The 24,598-nt window shown below is 39.4% G+C and overlaps 2 protein-coding genes across 2 annotated transcripts in view; one reads left to right on the top strand and one right to left on the bottom strand.

Annotated features, from left to right (window-relative positions):
• The window catches only part of LOC110061332 (uncharacterized), a 15,387-nt gene extending 606 nt beyond the window's left edge, over nucleotides 1–14,781 (top strand). The window contains exons 2-14 of the mRNA XM_020768171.2: nucleotides 2,017–2,108; nucleotides 3,079–3,261; nucleotides 3,569–3,780; nucleotides 4,635–4,874; nucleotides 5,277–5,389; nucleotides 7,080–7,310; nucleotides 7,652–7,764; nucleotides 8,434–9,053; nucleotides 9,704–10,468; nucleotides 11,006–11,378; nucleotides 12,555–12,677; nucleotides 13,054–13,279; nucleotides 14,149–14,781. Of these exons, the coding sequence (XP_020623830.2) occupies nucleotides 2,057–2,108; nucleotides 3,079–3,261; nucleotides 3,569–3,780; nucleotides 4,635–4,874; nucleotides 5,277–5,389; nucleotides 7,080–7,310; nucleotides 7,652–7,764; nucleotides 8,434–9,053; nucleotides 9,704–10,468; nucleotides 11,006–11,378; nucleotides 12,555–12,677; nucleotides 13,054–13,279; nucleotides 14,149–14,668 (3,771 nt within the window). The 5' untranslated portion in view covers nucleotides 2,017–2,056 and the 3' untranslated portion in view covers nucleotides 14,669–14,781. The remainder of the gene's footprint in view (nucleotides 1–2,016; nucleotides 2,109–3,078; nucleotides 3,262–3,568; nucleotides 3,781–4,634; nucleotides 4,875–5,276; nucleotides 5,390–7,079; nucleotides 7,311–7,651; nucleotides 7,765–8,433; nucleotides 9,054–9,703; nucleotides 10,469–11,005; nucleotides 11,379–12,554; nucleotides 12,678–13,053; nucleotides 13,280–14,148) is intronic.
• LOC110061215 (uncharacterized) lies at nucleotides 14,782–22,601 on the bottom strand. Its single transcript, XM_020768046.2, has 7 exons — nucleotides 21,554–22,601; nucleotides 20,687–20,781; nucleotides 19,180–19,336; nucleotides 18,677–18,740; nucleotides 17,959–18,236; nucleotides 16,581–16,800; nucleotides 14,782–16,094 (listed from the first exon to the last, which is right to left on the bottom strand). The coding sequence occupies exons 1-7, from the start codon at nucleotides 22,304–22,306 to the stop codon at nucleotides 16,027–16,029; spliced, it is 1,635 nt and encodes a 544-aa protein (XP_020623705.2). The 5' UTR covers nucleotides 22,307–22,601; the 3' UTR covers nucleotides 14,782–16,026.
• Between the last annotated feature and the right edge of the window lie 1,997 nt (nucleotides 22,602–24,598).

Here is a 24,598-nt window from a genome sequence, read left to right as displayed (position 1 = left end):
TCTAAAGAAATGGACAGGAAATGGCAATAACTTTCAACTGGTTAACAGCTGGTCAACCACGAAAGTTATCAGTTATGGTGAGCACGATATTTTGCCCAAACTATAAGCGAGGAGTTATCGCTTGGAGTTTGGAGTCTCGCTCCGCCCGTGCGTGTCTCGGGCTTCGGAGGGAGGGGGGCGGGAAAGGGGGGTGGGGGAAGGCAAATATATGGTCCATAAACTACGACTGAGTTTTCTCGAGCTGTTTAACAATTCGTAACACCTTAACGGAAACATCCGAGAGCTTAAACAATTTTTCTGAGGGTTAAAACAAAATTAGGCTCAGCTGTAATGTACTTTAAAATGACGCTTGTTTATTCTATATGATATTTGTTGACACTACCCGGCATTTGTTCGTGACGTTCAGTTTAATCAAAAACCATGAACAATGAAATTCTTTTCAAACCTCAATATGTTTCTCTCCGTTGGTGTAGCTATTGACAGTTTCTTTTGTCCTTATTTTTACCGTCTGTGCTAGAAATCGGTTCTCAGCTCAGTTTCGTTAATTTCTTTGTATCTAAAAGCAGGCGATTTGTTGCTCAATTTGACTTACAATGAAGGAAACGCTACATTTTCAGCCATTTCCAGACCATTTTACAGTTGTCTGCTCAGTGACCTGACCTTTGAATGCCGGCGAGGCTGGAGGCGACCTTGCTTTGATACAGACCTCTCTGCTTGTGTCATGTAAATGCACCTAGTTAACATTAGTACAACTTGATTTACACAACAAAAGCAGTGAGGTCTGTATCAAAACAAGGTCACCTCCAGCCTCGCTGCCATTCAAAGGCCAGGTCACTGAGCGGACAACTGTAAAATGGTTTATTAGTTCGCATCTTCCCTTTAATCTGCATCTTTTTAATTTTTCATAACTTTCCATGATGTACACAACTTTAGAGAAGACGGAGCAAGAATATTCCTGAACAGTTCTTTTCTTTCGTTCGTTTTCTTATGTGTGTCATTCAACTTACACAGTGAACGTGTGCCACCGACGGTTCGTTTAGAGCATATTAAAAAGTCCATTTCATTCGATATTGGAGTAAGGTAGTAATTTTAAACTAAATTCAGCGGCATAAACCGAAATGATAGGTTACTAACACAGTTAATCTATTTGCCATTGTTGAACATGAGGGGATTGGAAATCGACATTGCGCCCTCGTTGGTTATTTCATCGGCTCTATAACAAGCGCGCGCTAACACTCATGAAATAATTATTGTCTTATGAACTGTGAACCATTCCGCAGCCCGAGGCAAAAGGCGGACTATTTTTGATTACACAACCCTAACTTTTAATCCTGGGTTAATGTTAACCGGCTTTCGAACAACTCGGTCCTGAGGATTGATTTGAAACGTTATCTATAGCATTCCGTCACATACTGATGCGTTCAAGTCCATATTTTATATGCTTCAAAGTGTACCACAAAGTGCATAGAGTGTACGTTATACTTCAAACATCGTACAATTTTCTGTTTAATCGCATGATTACGAGTTTGCCTGAAGGATACGAAATACAACAACAAAACAGATATTTTTAACAGTGCAATAATAGCAGAGAGCTTAGGTTAACAGAAATAAAACAGTACTACAAACAAGGACTTACAGGAATTCTACCAGAAGGACCGAAGTAAAACTGGACGGGTCCTGGATACGCAAGCTACGGTCGTCGCTTGGTCGGTCTTTTAAACTTTAAAATTATCACGGAACCTTTATCCCTAAATTAAATATAAGCTAGTCCGTGAGCGATGCAAATCATTTGTCCCAGTGGGCCAAAGGATAGCGTAATTTGCATAGGAATTGATTAAACGAAAAAATGGAAAACTTAACGCAAAAATGGTAGACGTAGCACTTACCTTATTCGGCGAATAAATGATGATGTATTTCAAAGTTTAAAGAGGGGAAACTTGGCAAAAGAAAGAAAGAAGTATACCAAGAAATCTGAATTAGCAACTATATTGATTGTGAATTTTTTTTTTATTTTAGCATTGTTCTTTGCAGTAGTCTCTCGTGCTATGCCAGAGAAATGATTCTTTGGAAAGTTGCTATCATGGTAATGTTTTTCACTTTATTTACAGGTAGGTAAACTGAGAAAGATCGCGGGAAAAGATCTCACGTACGCGTTTTGGTACATCTATCTCTAAGCACGCATGCGCCCCTGAGAAATACAAGAATAGAGTTGAACCTCTCCACAACGGCCACCTTGAAGGCGGAAAAAAGTGGCCGTTGTAGAGAGATGGCCGTTATCGGGGGGGGGGGGGGGGGAGGGGTGTAACATGACACTTTTTTCGGAATCTACATTGTTATTATTTGTAAAACTGCATATTGTAGCATATAAATACGTAACAAAATGAAAAATACATCAGTAAAACAGATTTCAAACAGAAACAGAGACCAAAGACGCGTGGTACGGATCAAGCTTGGTAACTTGTTACAATAAGAGATGAGGTTTTGTACACGGTGTTCGTAAGTCGTTGATTAAATGCCCCTTGTCGAGAGGTTATTTTGGCAGTTGGGGCGTGCTTTAGTGGCCGTTGCCGTTGTGGAGAGGTGGCCTTTGGAGAGAGGTTGAAACAAGAGTGAATGTATGGACTGTCCGCCGGGACAAAAAAGTGGCCATCGTAGAGAGGTGGCCGTTAGTAGAGGTTCGACTGTAATTCATATGGTCCTTATCTGTTTAAGTTCATGACGAAAAACGTAACTGAGCAAGGGATTTGAGAGAAAACTGATATCGTCTATATTCCCGATCTCTCATTGGTCAACAACAAAAACCTTGAATATGTTTCATAGAAAACAGAATAAAATAGGCCATTTCCGAATTACCTTTAGCCACTTTCTCAAAGCGATTCTTGGTGCTCAACCTTTCATATAGCTCCTGATGAAAATGATATTTTGCTCTCATGCAAGTTAAACTCATTTTAATATGAATGGTTGTACACCAGGCCTCGCTTTGGTAGAGAGGGGTTTAGGGTTCGGAAATAGGCTATTGTGCTTCGTGTTCATCTCACGTGAACACTGGCTGATACTTTATCTTTATTATTGATTAAGGTTCTATCCGAGCTGGACACATTAAACAAGGTGTTGAGTATAGACGAGATTCGTCAGGTGAAAGCCCCCTCACTGAAAATGAAGTTAATCAAAGTGGTTCTTCGTCCGGAAAGCTAAACGGAATAGATGATGAAAAAATAACAAAAACGAATAGCGTTAGAGATGAGGCTGAAGTTACCGAAGGTAATGTAGTTTTACTTTTCCTTCTTTCGCTACTTGTTTTTTTTTTTTTTTTTTTTTTTTTGGAAACATTTTGGCGTCACATAGGTTTCATAGCAAAAGGGTTATTATTGTACTACTGCAACCCTATGATATGCATATCGTCCCCAAACTAGCTGGCAATTCCTTTTCTCAGCAAAGCGTTTGGTTTGGACTAATTTCCAACGACGATACAATAGTTCGTTTCAACGGTCTTCATCTACACATTAAGCTGTATTTTTGACATGAGATATAATGCCGGTCAAATGATTGGCTGTTTGTACTGATGTAGAAACAACAGGAGAACAAGGCGAGGGGAAGGAGACAGAGGAGGGAGTTGAAAAGCGTGCATTACCAGCAGTGGCTTTGACGCTTCTGAAGAATCCAAAAGTACAAGAAGCTGTTATCGAAAAAGGGATCGAAGTGGCGGGGAAATTGGTGGACAAACAACTCAAGATAATTGACGAGGCTCAGGAAAAAGCGGAGCAGTTTTTGAAGAAAGAGGTAACATACGTGTTCATTCTGTTTGTTTCAGAATTCTAAATCCTGATGTATGAGTTCAGTCAAGCTCACTTTCTTGATTCGCGCTCCACTCTCCTTGTCGTATTCTGCTCTTTTGAGGTAGAACGGGGTACCCCTAACACTGGACAAAAGCCTCGTCCTACCTTCTTGGGTTTAAATGCTATTTTGGCACTACTTCAGTAGAATCGATTATATTCCATTCCTTATGGTACGTCTTATCTGGGGGTCCCTCCTTGTGTATGTTTATTAGGTATGCGAAGCAGAAAAAGTAGGGTTTTTGAGACATTCCGCTTTAAAATGAGTTATGTTTTTGCACTCTAAGCTGGAGTTAAACATGTTTTAAGGTGAAAGTTACCTTAGTCCCATTAAAATCAAGGATTCTGAAGCCTTTCTGACATGTTTACGCAAATATAAACCATTCCTGATTAGTTGCGGGTCAGTTCTGAAATGGGGTATGGAAAATCACATATATTGGTCTGAAATAAGGTAAATGTTACAAGAAAACGCCCCTCATTTCGCCAGCAATATCCTTTGGGAGTTCCTCCCTAAGTATCTGGTAGAGTAAATCTACGGAGTAAGCGCGAAAATAATTCGAATTCAAAGCAAATCGAATCGATTTCCTTCGCTTAGTATAACAGGCTATTTCCGAATTACCTTTAGCCTCTTTCTCAAAGCAAGTCTTGGTGCCCATCCTTTCATATGAAATTGAGATTTCATTCACAAGCAAATTAAACTCATTTTCATGTGAATGGTTGTGCACCAGGCCTTTGCCTTGACAGAGAGGCTTAAGGCGACTCGGAAATGAGCCATTCGTTCTTGTCTTTATATTTCTATAGATCAAGTTAGACATAGAACCGGACAAATCGTGGGCAACCAATAGCCTGTATGTCCCACCAGGATATCACTTCCAATCGTCAATCAGTGATAAAGAATCCTCCTCCAGCAAAGAAGCTCCTGATGTCCCGTTTGTGTACCCAGCAGGCATCGGGAGCGTAATGATGAACGGTTGTTACGGAAAAAATTACAGTAGTACTGATCCTTGCTACAACTCAAGAGCGAAGTCGACTGTATGTTGGGTGAGTGCTATATGAGGTAAATCAAGGCAAAAGTAATAGGTCTCAGCAACATCCAGTTGCAATTCAAGTATGTGTTTAGCATGCAAATTGTAAACTTCACTCAAACGTTATAGACAATAACCCTCCACTCATAGCTTGACAGCAACCTAAGTTAGTATACCCATCTTTAATTCATTTCCACCCCCTCCCACTCCACCTCTCTTTATCTTTATCTTTCGATTACCCCCTTACAAATTTTAAATGCACTGGACAGTTTGCCCTCTGAACCAATGAAGCACATCTGGACTACAAATGGCTCAAACGATATCATATGGCATAATTTATCAAAATTTTTTTGAACAAAATTGAACGATCAGAAAAGGTTTGACAGTAAAATGCCCAATGATTTGTTTGTGTCAACAGAACCAGATCGATGGGGCAGCATTCCTTGGAGTAGGATTTGACGGACGAGGAAAGTACAGTCCTGAATCAAGAAAGATGAGCATTGTGCAAAGAAACTGCAAGAATAAAGCAACGTGAGAAAACATTGAGTGTAATAGGTCTTACTTAGTTTACGTCAGTTATTAAAAATCCTCTCCAAGGCTTGCTTACTAAAAATCCCTTTCACACCTTTGGCATCTTTGCACAGATTTGGTGTTTTGCTTTGTTTTTGTTTCTGTTTGTTGTTGGTGTTAGTTTTGCTGCTGGGAGAATTTGAATTGACCAATCAGGTTTCAGCAGGCGGGAAAAATTGTACTATCCTTACGCGAAAACGTTGAAATTTTGTCGACCGCACCCATTTTTTTTCCCAATAATTTGGAGTTTTTTAAGTCAAGAATCCTTTAATGTCCTTCTTTTAGTCTTCTCAGGAATTTAATTATCCATTTATCTCTAAACTTTCCTTCCAAAACTTCAGAAAAACGATAAAAACGTCGCATTTCGTGGACAACCGACAGCCACTGCACTCTAATTAACAATTACATTATGAGCTCGAATAATCTAATTGTTTTAGTAGACTTCTTACTAAAATGTACTTCAAATAACGGTTTCCAATTATTTCTTGCCTTATTATTAAACTTTGCGCCTAATAAAGATCGCTCGGATTGAATTGTCATTTAAAATTGAAGTTGTTTGCACGCGCGCATCAGCTTTTTCAATAATTTCAACTTTTTTAAATGTCAAGAAACCGTAAATGTCCTTCGTTTAGACTTCTCAGGAATTTAATTATCCATTTGCATCAAAATTTTCCTCCAAAACTTTGGAAAAACGAAAAAAACGTCGCCATTTCTCAGATGACCTCCAGCCACTGCACACTAATGGCTGATAGTGTTCAATGGCTCAGCCAATCAGATTACAGCATTTGCATTAGTATCCTAGTAAAATTTAACTAATAGCTGATAGTATACGAGTAGCTCAGCCAATCAGATTGCAGCATTTGTTTTAGTATACTAGTGGAATTCTACTAGTGGCTGATAGTATACGAGCAGCTCAGCCGATCAGATTGCAGCATTTGCATTAGTATACTAGTAGAGTTCCACTAATGGCTGATAGTGTGCAGTGGCTCAGCCAATCAGATTGCAGCATTTGCATTAGTGTTCAAGTAGAATTCTACTAACAAACAATTAGATTATGAGCTCGAGATTTCTATCCCGTGATAGTTGACGAGTGCGCAGTCCGAGTCAATTATCACGCATAGAAATCGAGAGCGAATAGCCTAATTGTTTTAGTATAAAACTACTAGTAGTTCAAATCTTTATCTTAATCCTCTTCAAAGACATTTCGAAAACACAAAGAAGCGACCCCCAGCGTACGCTGCTACGCTGCTCTGGCTGAAAGAATGCTACCTAAGACAACAACAGAATAGAAAGTGAGTAGCGTAGCCAATCAGAGAACGGCATTCGTGATAGAACACCAGCGATAAAACGCTAGTAGAGACACGTTTCTCACTGGAGAAGGTATTGAAAAGGGATTTATGATTCCAAAAACCCTATCAGATTGTAAAAAGTGAAAAATATGAAACATTTTTGTGTCTCCAAACTTTTAATTTGGCGCCAAGAATGCGTCGCCCGCGTCCGGCAACTCGTTCGTCGCTTGTCGAGTGTCGCCAGGTAATATAATAGTTGTGTTATTTTGAACAAAATAGTTTGCTCCGCGTCAAATTAAACTCAGAATTCTCGAGTTAGCTATCAATAAAGGCCAAAGCAACTTTAGATTTTCTTTTTATAGTTACGATGATTTTGATGTACCTGACACAATGAATGTGCACGGAATCTACGATACATCGGCTTCAATGTACACTTTTCAAGGAAGTGAAGAGTACACTACTTTCCTTCAGCAAGAGGCTGGCGTATCTGGCTCCGTATTTGGCTTTTACGCTGGTGTAAAGGAGGCTTGGGGCAGCTCTTCAGCTGAAACGAAAGATAGCTTTTTGGCAATACTTGACGTCAACATTGAAAGGTAAGTAGATCTTGTTAATGAGGATGGTTGATTTTGTTTTGATTCCAATTAAACTTACGATTATTATAGATCGCTTGAGGGCCAACAACAATAACTTTTGTCTGGTTGATAAAGTTTCACCAAGTGGTTATTATTTGAAGCGTAACTAAACAAATTTAAAATTGACATTTGCAAACAACTCTGAAAGTTCTGGCGTCATCACTTCAGTTGCAATCTCTTCGTTAGCAATGTTTGGCTAACCTATATCATGTTAAGCCAATTGGTATGTACTCCATCGTCCATCAACTTAGAGTATCGCTATTGCGCCGTGTTCAAAGTGTTGTTTGTTGTTTGATTTCAAGATACGAGATATTCATGGACGAAGTGAAGCCCAGTGACCTCAGTCTTAATTTTCTGCGAGAGTTCATGGAGTTGCCGCTATCTTACTATTCTCCAGGCGCTCCGATAAAGTATCGTAAGTGATATACAGCATTAACTAACTAACATGATTCACGCCTCAAGCTTATGCATGTCGTGGAATGTTCTTCACGACAATGAGGAAATAACATTTAATGGATCGATAGAGCGGCAGTGACATTCCCTCTTAACGATCCCCCACTCCATGACACTAAACAGACTGTCAAATCGTCGAATGTTTAGTCAGTATACAATGCAACTTTTTTCCTACTTGTTATGAATCTATCATGGCTGAGTAGTGTCAAGGTAGTATGTCTTGCCAAGAGACCATGATGACCATAACCTTGTTCTTACTGGAGTCGAATTGCATTCTCTGATATGTTTATGTATCTAATACCCCATTCACACCAACTAAACTAGTTTAACTAAATCAGGTTAAGATTTTCTACAATTTGTCGATTCCGCTTTGCTGTCATTTTGAGAAGAAAAATTTCAAACCACCTTGCTACCATCTTTTAATCAAACAAGTTTTACCAGGTTAACTTGTCGGGTGTGCACGATATGAGCAACTAATTTTTAACCTTGTTTAGTTAAACCACTCTTAAACGTAATTATCATGTTAGTGTGAACAGGGTATTAGAAGTCTATACATAGATACTACGCTTACAATCATCTTTGGGCCTTTCACTGTGATTAGTAATATATGTTTATAATTATTTGTTCACAGAGGACTTCGTTCAACGATGGGGAACTCATTACATAAAATCAGCAAAGTTTGGAGGCCAGCTTGAAATTCGTAAAACCATGGATAAGGAGACTGCTCAGTCGAAGACGCACTTTTCAATAATTATGGAAGCCGAATACAAGAGTCTTTTCGCAAGCGTTGGCGCCAGTGCTTCCTACGAACAGGGTTCTGGATTCAATAAGGCAACTCAGACTACGTCCACATCGGTAGTGGCCCAGGGAGGAAGCCATGAAATTGCTTCAATCTTGTCTGATGTATACTCACCGACATTTAAAAACGAATTCAAACACTGGCTAACAAGTATTCCCTCTTACCCTAAGCCTTTCAAGTTTCGCATGAGTCCCATTACTGACCTGGTAAACTTTCGCGCAACCGATCTATTCCCAGAGGAAACTGTTAATTGGGGCTGTGAAGGTTACGTCTCGGCGCTAAAATCAGAGAAAAATGAAGATGGAGAAGAAGTGAAATACTATGAAATTACCGAGGGCGACGAGTTAAAGAAGAAGGTGTACTGCCCCTTTGAGGGGCGTGGTGGCTTGGAGCAGGCAATAAAAAGAAGACGATCGAGTCTTCACAGAGCCATTGAAACTTACATGGAAGAGGTATATATTAAAGTCTTTTTTTTTTTGACATTTCTTGCTCATTGATCTTATATAGTGTATCCGTGCATCAGCAAGCATCAAGATACAGATAGCAGCGTCGTATTACGGTGCCAATTCTCAAGCTTTTCATCACATTGGAAAGATCGGACAGCTCCTTCATTAGTTTTTCCAAAGTTTAACGACATCTTAGCTCAAGGAAGAATAATTCCTGAGTAATTCCCCACGGATTTTTTTTCCACAGTTTATTTTTCCCAGTTTGCTTGCCGGCTTGTTTGCTTGCTCAGTTATTTGATTGCTTGCTTGCTTGCTTGCTTGCTTGCTTGCTTGCTTGTTTACTTACTTACATAACGACGCTTTTTACTCTATCCATCCGTGCAACCCAAACAGATACCTTGATTGCCTCTCTCATGAACGCCCTTAATGATACTAAAATCCTTAATCTACACTCCGACTGACAAGATGATGAATATGCTAGCCCCTTTACGAGGGAATTTCCCGCAACACTTGACTTACTAGTGCATATTTGACACCAGGGAGTAAATCATTGGAAAATCATCGGAGCTGTGGCTTGGTACATTTCAATTGCAGACATAAACGTTCTAATACTATAACGTAAAGTCTATGTTTGATAAAAAATCTTTCTTACGCAGGGCACCATTTCCATCTCGGATTTCAACCTCAAGTGTAATTCTGAACCTGCAACTGAGGTAGCCACCGAGGCGTTGTCAGAGCCATCAAGCCGTGCACTGTTTGCGCCAAATGATAGCTCAGATTCAAAAGAATTGTTAAGAGTCAAAGGTGTACCCACGTGGAAATCATTGATAACAACCAGGATGCCGGTCAAGGTCATAATCGACATGAAAGAAGACTTGAAAGATTCCCAGCACGGAGGCGTGGTGATTCCTAAGAATATGGTGCGACGCATTCGATTCCTTGACAATCGCTGGTTCACTGATGACGAGAAAAAAGTTCTTCACCTTTACAATGGCTTTAACAATGGAGGTAGTGGTGACCCTAAAAACAAGAAAATTTCCGTTCTTGGTCTGGTACTGAGCTTCGATGAAAAGACAGGTCGACTTGTTCTTACTGACAGCGACTTTAAAGCGTCCAAGAAAATCTTCCCAGGTTTAAATTCTAACATGAGGGGCTCTATTATTGGGCAAGTTGAGGCTAATCGTGGAAAAACAGTTAAGCGTCGCTCAAAGTTAATGGATGCCTCCGCTCCTGCTCCCGCTATTAAGACATGTAAAGTTATGTTTTCAAATGCGTTGCACTTTGATCCAAAAGGAGGAAAATGTCTACATTTCACGGCGATTACAAGTGGAACTATCTATGTGATGTTTGCTGTGTCTCCAGGAAAACCGCATTCGCAGTACACTATTCGAATAGCCAGCGACAGAGTTGATATATACAAGGTAGCGTGAAGTTATTTTGTCGCTCAGTTATTTCAAATTTTAGCTTTAGTCACTTAATTGGTGGAAATATTACATTATTAGATGATTGCAGTTTCTGAATTTGATGTCTTTGATGTCTTGAAGTTAGCATAGGTTGCAAATAGGTTATTACCAATATTTTAATTCGCCAGAAATGGTTAAGCCTTTTTACTAGTATTGTTTGAAAAACAATTTTCTCTCTGCATGCGTTGTCATCGAGTCGGCATTAAGTTTCTTCTTTAGATATTGAAAGAGGTTTCCCTACTTGCTAATCTAACTATTCCACCAAAGAAGGTATTTACAGCGCCGATGAGATTCAATGACGATTAGCATAGTTTTTAAGTTGAACAGTCACCGAAAAGGCAGGAGCAAATTTTGGGGCCGGAGGGGGTATATAGAGGATGGATGCTACAGGGGTGATTACTTTGAATTGAGCAACTCGTTTAGTTTTCAAGCATTTCATATATGTGACATTATCAGTTCTTCCAAAATAGTATATACAAAAACATGTCATTTCAGGGATCAACGTCAAAGATATTCATCGAAGATGAAAGTGCTGTTGGTATTGGTACAGAATCCATACACCAATCCTACTTTGTCTGCGTAACAGAGTCGAAAGAGGCTGTCCGCATCGAATACGGCAAAAGCCAAGGAAGCTCAGATGCTGGGGACGTATTTCTTAGTTTCGGAGACGTCGCAGAAAACGGGTCTGATCCACCACTAAGCGTTCAGTTTTACGCATTCGGTATCGAAGACGTTCCCGCTAAGATAATGGATGCCCATTTGCTGCCAAGAAAGCTGACCGATGCAAGTTGTAAGGGCAGCACAAGGGAAGACAATCCAACCGGCTTGTGCGCTGAACAATGCCACTTAAATTGTGATCCAACCGCAGGTAAGATAAAGGTTCATATGTTCCGGTAAGACAAACAAGTTCTATACAAACAGAATCAAATGAAACATGTATGTAAGGCTGTTTCCTATTTTCACTGTTCAAGAGAGTGAATTGAGCTGATGCACCAATCTCAGAGTAAATGTACATGCAATATACTCTGTCGGATCGATCAGAAGTTCTGGGAAATTAATTACTAGCTGATTTCGTGAAGCCTACCTCTGTGCTTCACAAAACGGGCTTGGGCTTCGTGAAACCCTCCTCCTCCCATATTCCTAGGTATCTAAGCTTCACTCTCAGGAGTTCCCTCAACATTAGCATTGGCATTGGCATTGCAACGTTTGATTAATTATCGCAAGAAGAGACGCAATAATCTCTTTAGTTGTGGGGCTAGCTCTGCAAGCGAGAAAAATGAACCGAATTCTACTTTGTGATTGGCCCGCTCGAGATCACCTCCGGTGTCCCTCAATAGTTTCCTTGTGGCATGTAGTGAATCCTTTATTTTCCAAGCTCAGGTTTTATCTTGATGACTGTATAGGTACTTTTCTGTGCTATTATGGACATAGACAGCGTCTCACATAAGAACGCCAGAAAGAAAACTCAACCAATATTGAGCCATCTTTGGCAATAACCCATAAAATTATGATGAAGAATTGGAACTTCAGATGCAATAATCAACAAAGCACAGTACACCAAATATATAAGTTTGTTAAAATAACGATTGAACCTTTAAATATTTCGACAACGCAGTTTGACTTTGTTCTAAGACGTGATGAAAAATATCTCCATAACCATTACAGAGGGTGCAGTACGATGTTTCGAAATCAACCTGAAATCTACCAAGTTTTTGACCGAAAATGTTCAGAAGTATCTTAGCCTCTGCCTGATGATACGGCTCTACACGTTTTCCCCATAAAACAGGTTTGACTGTATCAATAATTTAGCGAAAATGATGATTATATTTTCTTCGAATCTATACTGACCTCGCACCTCACGTCCTGCAGCAAGCGAGCAAATTTCATTGACTTTTTTAAGCTGTGCTTTCGCTGCCGTATTTTAAACAGCGATGGCGACAATCCATTAAAGGGTTTGCGATAGCAATGTTTCAAAGTACTCTAAAATAAGGTTCGTCATTGACACATTGCCTGACATGACAGAAGTTTTACGTCTTTGATTTAGGATGCACAGGGCCAAAGAGTACCCAATGTAAAGCCTGCAGAATGGCCAAGGACATCAACACTGGCGAGTGCTTGGATCACTGTCCTGAAAACACCTTCTTGACATCGAAGGGAGTTTGTAAGGGTGAGTCGTAATATAAATGATAGCATTGAAATTATATATGATTTCAGTGTATATTAACCAGTGTTTCCAGAAAGACTTTCCCCTGGTTGGGGTTTGGGGGGGTAGGGGGTGGTACTCCCATGTGAAAGTGGTTGGGTTGCTCGTCTTCTGGTCTTGGGCGTCATTATAAATTTACGTTTGGTCTCACTTGGGGTGCTCAGGACAGCAAGTAAATGCTTTTACACACCAGGGTATCTTTTGCGATTGTATACCAAGAAATCACGAAAACCTCGTAATAGCTTGTTGGTGGTTTAGATGCTAATATAAGTTTTCAATTCCCACCTTAGAAATTTAATTAAATCTTTTTTTTCTTTTTTTTTTTTCATTCTCGTTTCAGAATCTTTTGAAATTAACGGAAATGAACTCACAGGCCCAAAGGAGATTGACTTCGACACAGACATGCCTAGAATGTCAGAATTAACAGTGTCATTTTGGGTCCAGTTATCCGGCACCAAGGTCCCCACTCCTGGGATATATTTCTATTCCGACGCCCGTATTTACCTGGATTTTGTGGAGTACGAACATAGTCCGTCTGGTTTGGCGTTCAGAGTGTGGATGTTTAGGTAAATATCCCTCGCTGTTCATTTACCGACTCTGAAGTAAAGAATGTTTGAGTATATACCCAACCAGTGAAATACCCGGCTACGGTGGTTTGTTCCTAAATACTAGACGCTAAAAATGTTTTCTCTATCATGTCAGAGGTCCCTGTTGGTATATACTAAAACTATTGTTCAAGCTTACCGTCGATCAATAGTGACTTGAAGATTATGTGAACAGTACTGTAGTAAGTTAGCTTAGTGATGCTATAGGTCTAGTTATCTTTGTCATCATATAAGTAATAGTAACTGGAAGGAGTGGAGTAATTTGAAATCGACCTCGCGCTTCGCGCTCGTCCGATTTTGCAATTACTCGCGCGATTACTCCCTAAATTGTACGACACGAGGTCCAGTTGCCAATTAATCGTATCTATAACAAATTTCGGAATTAAAAATGTATTTTGAGAACTTCTTTTGAGCGAAAACGTGTAGCGCTTTTCGTAAGTCAGTTTTCAAAACTGTACAAAACATTACGAAGGAAGCCACTAAAGCGCGCGTAGTTGACATGCAAATCACGTGGGTATCGAATTACAAAAAGTTCAAACTGGATACCTAAAATTGGACACCCACGTGATCGTGCGCCGATTACGTGACAAATAGCCGCGTCTTGAACCAGTCACGATCGAGAATTTTGTTATAGATACGGTTAAAAAAGTAATACCTGTTGTTGTTGTTTAACAAATTTAGATTCAACCGACAAAATAAAAATGACAGAAGATTGTGAAAAATTTCTTTTGAACTTGATAACGATTTCCCTTCACTGAAAATAAATATCATCTATTTTGTAACTAAGTAGACACTCCTGACTTCTTCCTCGGCTCTATTTCGTTCATTAGCGGAGTAACGGCAGAATTCTACTGGCGGTGGCCACAAGAATTCATGGCAAATCCAATCTGGCATTTGCTCTCCACCACGTGGTCCGGTATGAACCGCGTGTTACGTGTTTTCGTAGATGGAGAGCGAGAAAGCACTTGGGAGTATTCAGGAGTTCAAAGCTTCTCAGGAGGGGGAAGGTTTGGTCTAGATGTCCCACAAGGAAAGGCGTTTCCAATTCGTGTGACCTCAATCAATATGTGGAATCACGTGCTTAGTGACGAAGTAATTACAGCACATGTGAAAAGTTGTGATGCAGCGATCGGAAATATCAAGGAGTGGTACGATGCTTGGCCGATTTTGGAAGAGCAGAGCGCTCTCTACACAAAACCAGCAACATGCTCCGCACCCATTCCGAATCCAAGTTATTCAGAACGCGTGGCGAGTGAAGACGACTTACATCTGTCCTCAGGAAAGGCACTCTTCACCAAAAACAAGAAAGAAAAGTCTTCAACCAAAGTTGGCAGAAAAACACATAATTAATGAAACATCGATTTTGATAAGCTGCCATTAAGAGGCCTCCAAAGTTAAATCGTACAATGTAACTGTTAATTAAAGAGTTCAAGATAAATAATAAAATACGAAGAGAGGCAAAATTGTTTTTTGTTTTTTTTTTCCATCTTTTCCGTCCCGAGTTACATTAGCTCACAATCTCTCAATTTTTTGTGACGTACGTTTTACATTTTTTTTTTCGGGACATCACACCGTAACAAATGTAATCCAGTTGTCATTTTTTAATTCTGATTCCTGGTCGTGCAGCTGCTTCCTAAAGTCGGCGCTGAAGCGTAGTTTTTAAAATTTCCAAAGGTGCAAGCTATCAAATGTGAGTTATTCCTGCAAGGTCCGAGGATTGCTTTGAGTGTGCGGAAGTTTTGAATTATCGAGGGTTAGAAAAGAGCAGGATAAGAGATAAAATTACAGGGTTCAAAAAAGTAAATCTAGTGGGAAACAACTTTTGGTTCGAGTTATCTCTTGGTTCAACGGTTCAAGCTTACGAAATAGAGATTCCAGTGTAATTCAGAGATTCCAAGTAAAAGAAGAAAATAACTGTTAGTTTTTCATGATTTTTACTCAATAAGGGAGAATGGAGTTAAGCAATAACAAATATAAAATACAAAGGAAATGTTAAAGGTTGAAGTGACTTGATTTTTTCTGAAGCGAAAGGAATCCCGATCTAAGAGTGAAGCTTACGAAACAAGACCGAATAGAAGTTTGGGTATCCACGCATGTTATTGTAAAAATATTTCGGCAGGGTCTTATTTTAACCCTTGAGGTACTGATACGTTTCGACCCTTCAGAGATTTTCTGATTTTGTAGGTTTCTGTATTTTTGAAGCTTTTCAAAATTCTGCTAAACGTTTGTCTGAGAGAATCATTTTAACAAACAGAAGGAAACATAAGAATTCACGTTCCTCACGTTATTAATCTCATCTGTATTTTCACGGTGCATCGCTTCTTCTATTCTACGCATTCACTTTTCAGTCTCGAAAGCTTACAACTTTCATCCGACATCCTTAGCTTACATGACTGCATATCTAAACTTTTATGAATTTGGATAAAATCCTCCTATAACTGTTCTTTTCTTTTTCTTCATACAAATCTTAAAAATAATCTAAAACTTCGTCATAAGATTAAGATACCTTCCACTGTAAACCACAGGAGGTACTCTTGGGTACAAGAAATCTTCACAACGTAATATGTAAATTGCACAAAACGTCGATTTGAATAAAGAGCATCAGGGTATATTACCCCTAAAGAAGAAATCATACTGTAACATGTCACACTCCAACCATAGCTAGCAGATTTTAACTTTTAGTCTTCTTATGCAATGCATCCCAGCATCTAAACCTCTGTTTGCTGTTGTCCACAACTACAAGTCGACGGCAATATATTGAATTCTTCAGCAATTACTGTAGAAAAATAAGGGAAAGAAGTTTTGAGAAAGAGGTGTTTTGCAAGGTTAAGTACTAACTAAAGGAAATCGAGAAATATTTCGCCAAAGCTGCTCCTCAATGCTGGAGTGAGTATAAATGACATTTAGACACAGCACTACCTTTGTGTCCGCTTAAATGTATAACAGGTTTGATTAAAAGTAACTTTGAGGTAATATATCAAACACGGAAGACCGTGTTAGACCACATTTTCAAAAACCAAGAAGAGAGTCGAAAATGCAGCGCGAAGTTGAGCATTTTTGACGAACTTCGAGGTGTTTGGAAATGTGGTCAAACACTATCTTGAGTGTTTGATATATCTTCTCAATCGAAACTAAAACTAGGGAGAAAACGGAGAAATGAAATCGTAAAAATCTATGCTAATTAAGATTAGATATCCAAACACCGTCACGGTCATGATTTCCTTCGTTTAAACCTGGTGAATTATTAACGAATATTAATTACCTTGCGGAGCTGAATCCTCCCTAGCCGTTACCATTAGTCCAGTATTTCGCCTTTTGTCAAGCTGCTTTGTTATGAAAAAGCACAGTTTGCCACCAACAAGAACGACAAATAGAAACAAGGACAGTGCTACCACAACAGCAACGAACACTGGCGACTGAGAGTCAAACGCGTTGATGGTATTACGCTCAACATCGGTGGACCTATTTTGACTTTCGGCAGCCTGGAGAGCAAAGGTATTTACGAGTGACTGAATTTCTGTTACGGGACAAAATATGCGTTAAATTTTATATTCTTGGTCGAGAGTCAATTCTGTCACTACGGAGGTGCGCGGCCAGACTTGTACATTTCATTTTAAGGGACTACCTGAAACTGATATGCAACCGGAAGTAGAAGATGAGAGGTGTCTGGTAAGGCTGTTGATTTCTCCAGTGAATATTTCCCACCAGTTATCGAGGGAATACTTTGCTCAAAAAAAGAGTAAAAAAAAAACGTTGTATAACATGTTATTGGCATTATTTTGCCAATGAACCATAGTTTTGTTTACACGTGCCGTGATATGACGTCATCCCGGGCTTGAATGGTTAACAGAGCAAATATCACTGTCGACTGATGCCATCATTACCATTGTATTCAGTATTATGAGTTAATGTAGAAGTCTTTTCCTTTCTTTAATGTAAAAACCCTTTTTAGAGTTAAATGAGAAATTTTGTTACTTGGGTAAATAAAAACTATCACGATGAAAGAGTTCTTTTAAGACATGGTACCCAGTTTTTCCGCTTGGGCTGTCCACGTGACCAAAATCCACCTCACAGGATTATTTTTTTTCTAAACCTTCTTTTGATTTTCGAAATCAGGAGTGATCTAAAAATAACTTAAAAGGGATTACCTTGAGAATAAGAGATGTATGGGAGATAAACTCTCTTATTCTTCATCCTCTCTTGTCAAATTCCAATTAAACCAACTAGTGATTGCTACTTTACCTTTATGAAAGGCGCGGTGGTCTCATGGTTAGTGCGCTCGTCTCCAGATCGAGCGATCCGGGTTTGAACCCTGGCCGGGACATTGTCTTTGTGTTCTGGGGCAAGACACTTCACTCTCACAGTGCCTCTCTGCACCCAGGTGTATAAATGGGCACCGGCGAACTTAACGCTGGGGCCCTGCGGTGGACTGCCAGCCAATCCAAGGGGGAATAGAAATACTCCTAGTCACTTCATGCTGACAGAAACCGAATTAAGCTCCGGCCTGATGGGCCAATTGGCTCGCATACAGACTTAACTTTATCAAACTACGTTACCTCTATAGCTATTGGTTCAGTATCAGTCACTAAACTAGAGCCGGATGTGTTATAGAATAATTTAAATCCAGAAGTTCATCTCACCTTAGAATCTTTGATGTAATTACTTGTGATTTTAAGCACATCATTGTAACGGAACTTGATCACATTTGATAAACAGTCCGAGATACCCTCCTGAAACACATAGTGCCCATACGCCACTCCGTAGGCTCGGTTATGTGGTATAAAGTTGGCTACTGACATTTGTTGCGTTTTATCCTTCGTCTTCATAGACTCAATTCCAATGAAAATGTCATCTACGAGCACGTCGATTTCTTCTTGGTTTGTCAGCGAGTCGTACATCTCATCACGGTCTTCAAGAGCTACAAAAGATACGTCCGGTTGAATTAACATAACTAAAGATGCAAATTGTGCTTTATAAGAAATCGTAGCCAAAGAGCTCTTTTGCTAGAAATCAGTTGTGCTGTCAGCTTTAAAAAGAATTGAATTAATAGGTCTTTTAAATTAACGGCCTTCGGTTGCTGAAAGAATTTCAATTTAGCGAAAATGAAAGTTCAAAAGTAATACAGATGAACCTGAGATAGTTGAAAAAACAAAATGAATAGCGTGGAGGTGTACGGACAGTCAGGAACTGAACTAATAAGCACTCGTCTTAGCTTCAAGAGGATATTAAAATTCACACGGTATTAATGGTAAAAGTTAACAAACACATTACGCTACACTTTATAATCGCTACATTTATACTATTACCAATTCTTTTCCTATTGCTACAGTTAATGAGAACAGCATGACGTATTCTTACTTGTAATGTTAGCGGCCAAATTGACGGCATCCTGAAAAGCCGGGCTGTCCCTTAAGACGCCAACCTATCATATGCAAGGATTACTCAGTGGTTAGTATAACGAGCAGCCGTGTTGATTAGATTGTTTGCCTAGTTCGGCTTAATTCAAAAGGGCTACGGCTATGTAGATTTGGGGTTAGGTGTTAGGGTGATTTAGCCATGGAACCTAGCATAAACGTTCTTGTTGTCATTTGGAAGAGGGATGAACTTTAATGAAGGCATGGCCGCAATTTCGTATTTCACGTTTTTTCCATTCCATTTAAATGAGACGAGGATTCAATTTCTTTTCTCTTAGCTTCTGTTGCTGGAAAATATCCAAACCCTCGAAAATCAAGCGGGCTGCCCAGACCTAAAATCAATGCAGGACCACCTCCTAGAGGGAAAAAGAGTGGGATTACTACAACATCCCCTTAGGTATAGTACAAAGTTTCAAAGAACAAAATAAAGGCACAAAATTGCCCAACCCGTTTTCCTGTTGTCACGTCATATTTCTCAAGCTTGACATTGGTTAGAGCACTGGTGAGGGTAGCAGCCATCACAGAACAAACAGTGACACCAATCAATATCCACACCAAGGCAAACGACCTGGCAAGAGTAGACTTCGGTGTCTTGTCGCCATAGCTTTATCAACAATTAAAAGAACAGGTCAGGTTGTTAGAAGTTTAGAGTGACAAACCCAAACTATCTTCAGCCTAAACTATCAGCTGATTAGTTCTGGGTGTGGTTGCGTGGGGTTGTTTCTGAGGGAAACTCTGGCTTGTATGGGGGAAGAATCATAATTCTCTTCTTTCGTGTTCTCTTCGACATCAGCCTATTTCAGGCTCTTGGTCCCTGAGGACGATCCAAAGCGCGTGGAGGGAGGAGGGGGAGAACGACGAGCGGGGTCTGGGACCTACGGCTCTCTCCTTTCCTCTCCAAGACTCTAATCGTCGCCCGCCCGCTGAAACAGGCTATCTGGACGTTAAAGCGTGTTGTAAACGTCTAGTCGGCTCTCAATTAGAATTGCCCACTTGAAGTTTAGAGCGTCTTTCCAGTTCTCTATCAAGGGATCTATCATCGCCTGCCCGCTTTTTCGATTGTGTCCACTCACCGAGAGCCTGAAACAGGCTATTTGGACGTTAACCGTTTAGTCGGCTCTCAATTAGAATTTTGCGCTAGAACTTTACGGCGTCTTTCCAGTTCTCTATCATGGGATTATTTTCAGCCGAGTGCTAATTCTTTCATTTAGCAAGCTTGCTTAAGATCTTTCTGGGTGAATATTGGACCTTGGTCCGATATTTACTTGTAGTAGTACGGCCTGTGAGCTTAGTTAATAAGGTACGTTAACGAAAAGATGCAGCGTCTTAATCATTACTGTACTTAAGGATGTGCGGCAGTCGAAGCAAAAGTTTTGTAAAAATTCTTTTTTCCGATACACGGTAAGTTTATCCGAAGAACTCCGAGATTGCGTGCTTTTCTGCTTCATGTTTTACAATGAGTAAAAGCTTTGAGATATCCCCAAATTACTCTTTTGTTTGATCTCTTTCGCCCAAGGGTGTTAGCCTTCTCTTCTTTAAAAAAAACACCACATTATAAACAGGAAGCCTTTATCTTAAGGCACGAGACTTCAAATTATCACGCACGGAGAAAAAGAAAGTTATTACTCATGTGCAATTGTCACAGGGTGCAGAATCTGTTATAAGTAGAGTAGAAGATTTTATTATTATATATTTACAAAAGCAATGCTTAGAAACTGGAAAGAAAAAAGTCGTTATCATAACAAAACGAGCACAGCCTGGCAACCATTGACAAGAAAATTAGGCTCTGTCTTCTTCTACATACTTCACGGACAAGTAATACAAGGGAAAACTGACTCTATTCCTGATCATGAGCTGTAGGATTAAGTAAAGAAACGACAAGAAACAAACAAGTTATACCACACGTGCTTCATGTGCGTGTTCAAAACTAAATTATTAGGAGGGTTTTACTCACCCAACGGTTGTTATGGTAACGAATGCCCACCAAAATCCCTCAAAGGCGCCAAGATCAAATCTTGAGGGAAACTGCTCAGGATTGTGGGAAGAGTCCTAACAAAAAGTATCAACATTTAGGGAACAAATTACTTTTGAAAATTCCCGTTAAATATGTAATATACGATACTTGGTGAACATATTAAATGATACCCGTGTTCACTCTGAGAGAGAACAATTAGCCAAACGTGTTGAAGTTTACAACATGTGTGATATCATTATGCTCTGTAAATAATAAGTAACGTGATTGCAAGGTACACAACTGAACGTTTTATTCAATGCGGGGGGTGATATTTTTAAACAGGAGGTCCTAACCCTCGCAGGGATGTGACGGTCTTTGATAACGCGCTCAATAGAATGAATTTCTCTTTCTTTCTGATCTGAAGACGTAACATTTAATCAAGCCTGCGTATGCAAATATGTGTCTGATAAAAGAACTGTAAAGACCTTTCATATATTCACTTGCCGTGAAAAAAATGATACGACTGTTGTTTATTTATTTAAAAGAAAATTAAAATTATCATTTTTTTTTTAGTCCATAAGCATTCATTTATGCTTGATCGAGTAAAACTATCGATCAAGGCATTATTTGACCAAGGTATTGTATGGTACGCGCACAAACTCCTATAGAAATTCTTGTCCCTGTGCCGGGAGGTTCCTTAAGATGATCTAAGTCGCCTAAAATTCACGATGAAAACAATGATTGCGATATCGACCTCTATAAAGCTCTTTCGTTAATAAACGTTCAACCTGATCACCGCGCCTCCATTTTTACGCTTCAATTGATTTTAAATAGGTGAACTTTTTTATTGTAAGTCGATAAACTCACCAAGGCCCAGATAAATACACCTGCGACGGACGACATTAAGAACGCCATTAACACCACGGGCCATGTTCCCAACACAGCCTTTAACACCACTTTCCATTCTTTTACGGTGGATTCAGAATGAGGAACAACAAGTACAACACCAGGGGAATCTAATATTTTAATGTAAGGCAAGCTTCCTCCATATTTATCTTCATCGCTGTGTACAGGAATTATCATGTCTGCCAGGCCATGGATAAGTTCACGATGGAGAACCCTAAGATTCGACGCTCTTTTTAGAAAACGGATTTGCGGGATTTTGCCCGCAAATGTTTTGCAACAAATACCAATTGCACGGGTGACCACTTCATGAAAGATGCCTTTCATATATGGTGTATGTTCCTTGTCGCCGCTAGCATCGTAAACAAACGGCGCCGCTTGTAACCAAGAAATTTTAACTTCCTCGGGACAATCATAGGGCCACACCAAACAATCGTCAACGAAGTCTGATGTATCGTTATCCACTGTAGAGCTGACAGTATCATCGCTTGAATTCCGCCCTGCCGCGGTACGCTCCTGCGACGAACCGTTCAAACTGCGTACTGATCTCTTCTTGAATTCACAACTTGCTTGAGTTGGTTTTGCGACGTCTTCTCCGAGATTTAAATCCATATAGTCTAACTGTCCTGTCACGTTACTGACTCCTTGTAGATTAAAAAGAAACGAGGTGATGACGATGACGTGACCAACTGCCGAAACTTCCAACAAAATTTTCATTTTTCTTTTAAAACGTTCAAAACAGTTTCAAATAATAAGCTGGATTTCTACATTTGCACGTGGAGAGCGCTTTGGCAGTAAACACTATGGCCTTTTAGCCTCTAATGGTGATCAATAACAAACTTTAATTAATGTCATCAATAAAAACAATAGAATAACATGTCAGTTATGAAAATAAAACGAAATGCATAACAACTAGGAATTTTACACTTTTAAATTTATCTTCTGCATTTGTACGTCACAAATCATATCTCGTGGACGCAAAGGGTGTTTTGAATTTCTCCATCTTTCGGACCCTTTTTTCTGTTAAATGTATTTCTTTTTTATTTTATAACTGAAAAAAGACTTAACATCTGTAAATTTTCAAGAATACAACCTCCTTCACGAAATGCACAAAAAATTAGGAATTCTACATTTTAAATTCATGTTCTACATTTCTACATTACAAGTTCTATCTTGTAGATACAAAGGGTTTTTTGAATTTCTCCATCTTTCGGACCCTTTTTTCTATTAATTATATTTCTTTTTTCTTTTACAACTGGAAAGACTTAACATCTGTAAATTATTCAAAATGAAACCGCGTGTATTCAACATGTATTTCATTTTAATACGTGAGTATAAGAGCTAAACGTCAATAATGCAAGAATTAGCCAATCAGATTAACTTGTTACGTACCAGTGCAATATTTCTACCAATTGGGCACAGTGAAAGAGCAACTTGTCCCCACCGAATTCACGCACACGTCATGCATATTAAAAGAACAGTTTTTTTCATTTGCACTTAAAATGACAGAATTCTATTGAATCGTTTGACAACAACGATTGGCCCGAAGGCGCTGGTTCTAACAATTCAGTTACTGTTTTCTATTGCTCATCAGGGACTGTAAAGCACTTCCTTGGTAGTTTAACCACTATACGTACATTAAGCGGAAACTTTCGAATAACTATGATCTGTATATTGAGGCGCGCTTTTAAAACACGATTCAAGACACTCATGCAAATCGTAAGGCTCGTTCAAATTGACGTGCTTTTGGCTGTAGTAATAAAGATACGATCGTAATTGTTCATCGTTCACGGCCATAGAAAACGCATACATCTATTATTCACCAATAATATTTAGAAAGAATAGATTTTGAGGTCTACAGTTGGACCCGGCTAATTCGAACTCGGTTATTTCGAATTCCCCGTTATTTCGAACTCAAAACCATTTGCCTTGGATTTGCTCTTCAGTCATTTACTATCGGCTATTTCGAACTCCCGCTATTTCAAACTATTTTTCGTTTCCCCTGAGAGTTCGAAATAGCCGGGTTCAACTGTATTTATTACCAATATTTTATGAAAATTTTAGTGACAACTTGTACAATTTATTTTAGAACACACCACTTAGAGTCGAAACATTTGAAAACGTATCCCCATCGTAATAATGTGAACAGCGAAAGCGGAGGCTTTTAAAAACGATAATGCCATTTACATCATACACGCATGCGCCAACGATGACTGTGTCCGGTTTTCTCATAATCACCAGCATTTTCGAACATTTTAATGTGGACCAAAAACCGCTGTAAAACGGAAGTGAAAAGGAACGCAAAGCTTTTCATGCGTTTTCAGTTCAAAAACGTATGATTGAAACGCATTGGTGTGTGTTGACGGTGGGCGTTTCGGATCGTGTTATGTGGACGTATGCTTAAAGGCATCCACGGAAACGCATCAACAAAAACGCATTAGTGTGGATGGCGCTTAAACTGTATTCTAGAAATTCGAAGTTGTGACGAGTAAGCTGATATAATGTTTCATTTTGTTTTCTTGTAACACGAAAACAAAACAGAGTATTGTGAAGGTGAATTAATCAACATGACACGAGCGAACAAACTTGGTCAATAAACGCATGATAGTTGATCAATATATAATCATTGCTTATTACATTTAATAAGTGTGAGAGGACTTGGTGCTAAAACGAATACAAAAACAGCTTTCAAAACATAACACTAGCGCACGGAACGCAATAAATCATTACCCTATTGAGCCACCTTGAAAGAATAAAAACTGCAAACAAACCTCACACTTTACACTTTGATCGACCTGTAACCAAAAACAATTCTGAGTTAGCTCAAGTTAACCGTGCTTAAACACAAAGGCGCGCTACATAAGGAAGTCTTCCCTGGGAAGACAGAGGCTCATTTGTAAGTCTAGCAACGTTGACGTGAGAGGGTCAAATTGAAAATGGCGGGCGACTGGAATACACGAAATGTAAGCAGTGAGTGAATTAAAGGTGACCAGACACGTGGGGTCATGT

Source organism: Orbicella faveolata, unplaced genomic scaffold, assembly GCF_042242905.1.
Source record: "Orbicella faveolata isolate gen_17 unplaced genomic scaffold, um_ofav_v1 contig_1, whole genome shotgun sequence".
In the NCBI taxonomy this organism is placed as follows: Eukaryota; Metazoa; Cnidaria; class Anthozoa; order Scleractinia; family Merulinidae; genus Orbicella; species Orbicella faveolata.
The sequence above is the reverse complement of the archived record's forward strand: the minus strand, read 5'-3'. Positions and strand labels throughout refer to the sequence as shown.

Excerpts from the sequence above, each read along its gene's own strand:
- LOC110061215 (XM_020768046.2), bottom strand. The coding sequence starts at position 22,306 with ATGAAAATTTTGTTGGAAGTTTCGGCAGTTGGTCACGTCATCGTCATC. Across the intron at positions 19,337-20,686 it reads GTTACCATAACAACCGTTGG|CTATGGCGACAAGACACCGA; the intron begins GTGAGTAAAACC and ends TTGTTGATAAAG. Across the intron at positions 18,741-19,179 it reads ACGTGACAACAGGAAAACGG|GTTGGCGTCTTAAGGGACAG; the intron begins GTTGGGCAATTT and ends TGCATATGATAG.